At 39.1% G+C, this 5,950-nt stretch overlaps 1 protein-coding gene across 1 annotated transcript in view; it reads left to right on the top strand.

Moving 5' to 3' along the window:
- DOK5 (docking protein 5) overlaps positions 1-5,950 on the top strand; it is a 113,843-nt gene that overhangs the window by 56,094 nt on the left and 51,799 nt on the right. Inside the window, exon 2 of the mRNA XM_019510215.1 lies at positions 669-776. Coding sequence (XP_019365760.1) covers positions 669-776 — 108 coding nt within the window. The remainder of the gene's footprint in view (positions 1-668; positions 777-5,950) is intronic.

The following is a 5,950-nucleotide window of genomic DNA, read 5'->3' as shown; positions in this document are numbered from 1 at the left end:
GAAGGGGGTAACCAAGTACAGAGGGTCAAAGCTGGGTTTGAAAATTCCTAGTTCAATAATTTAATAACTCCTGGTCCCATTAAAGTTTGTTCCAGAAGCTCCCAAATTCTGGTCCCAGATTGCAGGATAATTGATAAGATTTTGCATTTGTGTTAGTAATGTTTTCAATCCCTTTTCAAAAGTTCTAATATACTGTTCACATTTACAGAAAAGCTCCGTACCTGGCTCTTATCAAAGTTTTGTCATGTTTCTAAGTTCATGGATCAAGACCAAAACTTGTAATGGGATAATTCAAATTGACAAAATGTTAATAACTAAAAATCCTTCAACAGGTGGTGATCCCCTGGGATGCTAAGTTATTGCAATTGCATTTTCTTTTCTTGTAATTAATCTTTGAGGAAGATGATCAGACAAGTATTGGATCCATGGGAGTTTTTCATGCAATCAGTCTAGTGATGTCTTTGCTACTACTACTTATGAATCCACCCACGTTAAAGCTACCCAGGACCATTCACTGTGGCAACTGTTGTATTTTATCCAAAGAAACATCTAATTTATGACTTGCTCCTAATTTACATGCAAAAGCATAAAAAAGAATGCATTTCTATGCAAATGTCAGTTATATTGAAGTCAACGGAGATGCCAAGTTCACTCTTTTGTACTTCCAGATTTATCAGAGATGCTGGTTAGTATTCAAGAAAGCTTCGAGCAAAGGGCCAAAGAGATTGGAGAAGTTCTCGGATGAGCGTGCTGCGTATTTTAGGTGCTATCACAAGGTAAGATTTGGTTACATGCAAAATCATGCAGAACTTTCATGGCGTTGGTAATCCTACCACCCTATAGACTGAGGTACATTGGAATACAAGGAAAACAAGAATGCTTAACTGTTGCTACTTTTAAAAGGGCTGCTGCAATAAGTTTTAAAGCTGTACGTCCTGTTTTCATCAACAGTTAAGTTTCCAATTCAGGATGCTACTTCTTCACATGCCTAACTCAGTGTGACTCCCTCAGAAGAAAAAGGCAGAGGAATGTCTAATTTCTGAATCTCTGTGAATTTAGTCACTGCTTAGTCACTAAGCTGCCCGACTTTGTCGAGACGGAGGCAGTTATCAATACATGTACAAGCAAAAATTTGAATATATAAAAAACAAGTGAGTTCCTTAGGCTAGCCTTTTTGTGGTTGGGTAACAATAGTCTGGATGTTTTCAGGATTGAAATTTTGGATTTGTGTTCCTAAATTTTGCCATTATTTTTCTTTAATTTGGCTTCTAGGATCCTTCTGAAATGAAATAGTATGTTTCATAGTTTCATAGTTTCATAGATTTAGGGTCGGAAGGGACCTAGTAGATCTTCTAGCCCAACCCCCCGCCAGGGCGGGAGAACAACAAAACCCTAAAACAAAAACGGGACTCAAATGAGTCCAGCCAGGTAGGCATCCAGCCTCTTCTTAAAGACCCCCAGGGTAGGGGCCAGCACCACTTCCCTTGGAAGTTGGTTCCAGCTCCTAGCCGCCCTAACTGTGAAGTAGTTTTTGTGGATGTCCAATCTATACCTCCTCTCCATCAACTTGTGCCCATTACTCCTTGTTATGCCAGCAGGCGCTAGGGGAAACAGCGTCTCCCCCAAACCCTTCTGGTCCCCCCTAGTGAGTTATAGAGTTTGATGTTGTAGGAATAATGGGCTATGCACTTTTTCAGACATGCATATGAAAACATCACATGTTTCTTGTATAAGCTTGGCTCTTTTACATCAGCAGCAGTATATGATAGGGTGGAAATAAATCATGCTTACACAAATTTTAAGGCCTGCCATCCTTGATTAAATTTGTATGGTATGTCCTTAATGTAAATAAGAATCAAAACCTGAGTCCTTGCCTCAGAAAGGTTCATCTAAATCATCATTGCAGTGACCATGGCTTCCATGAGTCATAAAGTCAGGTTTTAGGTTTCTATTTCATTTGTATCTGCATCTGCTGGAAAGACTTTGCTATTTGTAAAGACCATGGAAACAAAAGGCAGCACACTTTCTCAGTTTAATTTAACTGAAATAGCAAGTTGGACTTAATGATAAGTCCTTGCTGTATGCCTTTAGGGCCAATGAACTTACTTTTTTCTAATCACTTTTACTCTAGGGTTCTATGCTCATTCTGAATTCATCTGAGAATTTACACATGTAATTCTTCTGGGCATGGGGATGTAAATAAGAGACCCTTTAATTTATAATCATCGTTGGCAAAAGCGTAGTACATTAGAAGATTAGGAAATATGTGCATAACATCCTAGGAGGCTCAGAGCACAGATGAGCTTGAGGCAGATCCACTCTTATTCAGTTTGACACACACTTAGGAAGAAATCGTGAGGGAATTTGAATTCTCGGAGTTGTCTCTGTATGCACACTGCATAATTTTGTAATTGATTGGTCTTAAAACCTTGGGCTTATTTATAATAAGATATGCCCAGAAATAGGAGTTCATTTAAGTTTATGTTAAGCAATGTTTCTATTTGATCTGTGTGGTTTGCACAGTATATGTATTTAGGAGAGAGAATATCCAGTTCTGAGTAGAATGTGTAGCATTTATAATGGCACAATTCTGTCAGTTATTGATGCACGTCTGTATTTCTTTTATTGTATTAATGCGAAGTGTCAGTTGTATGTGCATTGCTGCCTGGCAGATTTCAGAATTAAGGAATGGATTTGAAATCAAAAGGGAAGTAAGCACTTGTGACCAGATTTTATGCTCTTCTTTAAAAGGATTTCCATTTTTGCACATGTAATCACTTGCAAATGCTACCTAATGATCAGTTTCTGCAACTGGATCTGTGAGAGCTGACTTTTATACCAAAGACCCCATTGCATTCAGTGGGGCTTTGTACAGACATAAGCGTCTGTCCTTGTAAATCAAGCTGCAGAATAAGACCTGAAGTCATTGAAATGTTTGGTCACCTGATTTATGGGAGCAATATAGCACGTAGACCGTTTATAGTCAACAGAAATCCATATTGCCTGCGCTCTGTGTCCACTGTAATGAATGGTGAAATCCCATTGACGCTGATGGTTGCAGAATTCAGCCAATTCTGGCCCCTTTTGAATATACCATTCTTAACTCACCTTCATTTTTTCCATAAATAATTCCTAGCACAAAAAATGCACCAAACCTGGTGAAACAGCCTTTTCTTAAGAAGCCAAAAGCATTCTGGGAAGATACGTTGATCCTTTTAGAATGCAAGAGTCTCCTAATCAAAGAAAGATGGGGGGAAATCCCTCAAACTCTTGTCTCAACCCCACATTTTTTTAAGTTGTTGTTTTGAGGGAGGCAGCAGAGTCCAACTTTTATTGAACACAGAAGCAGAACAAATTCAGAGTTGTAGGTGAATTTTATATGGAGCCCATTATATTCAGCCGCAGGAGCTGGAGTATCCTTCTTCTCCATCAGAGCTTCAGTTTTAGAGCATAGGGTACAGGTCAGCGAAAGTAAGAGATGACTTGAAAAATGGGAAGGTTTTTCTTAGCACAGGCAAAAGCTTTCTTTAGTAACATACAGGCCTCCAGTGTTGTGCGCTCATTTCTAAATGTATAAATTAGGTGAGCGCATGTGTTGTATGGGTGTGTATCCTCTTCTGAGGACCCAGTCGAGAAACTGGGGACTTTTAGGGCACAGGATGGAAAGTGTATCTGTATGTGAAGCTAATGCCTCTCTCAGCTGTAATTATTTTAAAATCAGGGAAATCTATAGATTTCCTTTTTTCCCCTTATTATTTGCATTTAGTTTACTATGCACGTGTGTCCTAGGTTCCAGAAAATAATCTTGTATTTGATTAGCAAAATCAATACCCAGTAGGGTAAAAGAATAAACAAGGAAATACAGACCTTTATAGAATATTGACCTATAAGTAATACAAATCCATTCTTTTTTTTTTTCCATTTTATTCAGTTTCTACAACACGTAAAGATTAGAATATTTTATGAACGCGGTATAGTCAGGACAAAAATACAGACTGGCAACTCATATAAGAACAAAGTCATTTGAAGCTTATGAAGTACACTGCAAATTTGCATACATAAAGCACATTGCCCACTTAATTCACTCAGTCCCACAAGGGACAAAAAATAATTAGGTACAGACTACAAAAGCTGAGCAGAAAATTGCCTTTTAGGTAGCTGCCTAGTTTTTATTTGGTAAACATAAATAAATCATCATCTATAAATTAGCATGAAGGGAAAAAAGTGGAGGGTAGGGAGAGGGGAAGAATGTCAGAAATCAACTTCTTGTTCCTTTTAATGGCTTTTGACTTTGCAAGGTACCAAAAGCAGCCTTAATATTCCAATACAATACTGACTAATTGCATAGCGCTGACAGGAATATGCCGATTTCTCAAGGGGATTTGAGTTTTAATTCGATTGTATTAATCTTCCCTTGAAACAGCAGAAGTAATTTAAACAGTCTTTCTGTCTAGTTACAAAATAATCCATTTGGAAAATTGAATTGTATAATTTGTAATTGTTTTCCAAGCTCACTAATGCAAAACTGTATCGGTAACAAATTAAACATTTAAAGTATGACCATTCTGCTAATCAGTAGCTGTTAAACATTTATTTAAATGAATGCTATCACTTATTATAAATAAACTATCTGGTTTGGAGCTTTTCAGAAAATGCAATCATTTGGCAGGCCATTTTTTGGTATCTCTACTGGAATGTAATAAATCAAGATTTCTCAGAAGTTTTGTGATGTGCTGCTCCTTACCATGAAATCATCAAGTAGCTGAAAATTGGTAGTTAGTGGCTGTGGATCTTAAGAAGACCTCAAGTGGATATTGTGGTCTTGTGCCTTTTTGTGTAGCTATAAATGGAGACTGAGTCAGAGTTCCAGATGGGAAGGTACTCCTACATGTCCTGTTAGAACCAACAAGTGGCTAGTCTAGGGTGAATTTTCTCTCTCGCTACCCTTTTCTTCTCTGTGTTTTATTTTTTAACCAAATATTCCATTTGGTGATAAAATAGCAGTTGTCATGACTGTGTGAAAAAATTAGCTGTTAGTTGCCTTCGAGAGTGGAAAGAAAAAATGCTGAATAAAGTAAAATTGAACCGTCCAAAATTTCTTTGGAAGAACATGATTTCCATGCAATAGAGAAATATAATCACTCTCCTGGAAACTGGTGGTGGTAATATCAATTATCAAAACTCAGTCCCCAAGAACACCTGGAAAAAGGATTTGCCCTGACTCCCATCCCACTGTAATAACGAGTCACCTAAGTACAGACGGTCAAAAATTGTGAGGCTGAATTTATTCAATCTTTGCAGGTTAGTCTAAACTGCATAGATTTAACTGATAAGCAGGGATCCTGGTTTTCTCTGATTTAAAAAACAAAATCCCCAACTATTGTACTAAAAAAAGTAACCCAGAATCCACAATATTCCATGATTAAAATGAAGTGGCTTTTCTTTTTAATCATGGAAAGATGTGGAATTTGGGTTACTTTTTTTAATCTGAAAATTGGGGATTTTTTTTATTGGAGAAAACCAGGATCCCTGCTGATTAAACAACTGACCAGACATTTACTTTTGATTCTGGAAATGCAGCCACGTGTCTGCAGTGGCTTAGGCCAGAAGCTGGGGGGCACTAGAGCATACCTCCCTGCTGGGCTGGAGCAGACAGTTTGGACCAAGGCTAGCCCACCCACCACTGGCAATGCATAGGGGGTGCATGTGGGTGCACGTGCACCCCCTGAGCGTGGCAGTGCACCCCCTACAAAAAGGCGCCACCAGCACTGTCGGCAGTACCTGCGGGCAGTTGCTGCTCATCACCCCCACCTCCAGTGCTGCCAGCAATGTCTGCAGGTGGTTGCCAACCCCTGGGTGGCACTAGCCACTCCCCTACCTCCACACCACCAACAGTGCCAGCAGCATCTCACCACCCGCTGCCGTGTTTCCACTGCCGCTGTGCCCCACC

Source organism: Gavialis gangeticus, unplaced genomic scaffold (assembly GCF_001723915.1).
Source record: "Gavialis gangeticus isolate Ggan-Ray unplaced genomic scaffold, GavGan_comp1, whole genome shotgun sequence".
In the NCBI taxonomy this organism is placed as follows: Eukaryota; Metazoa; Chordata; order Crocodylia; family Gavialidae; genus Gavialis; species Gavialis gangeticus.
This window is presented reverse-complemented; position numbering and strand designations above follow the sequence as displayed.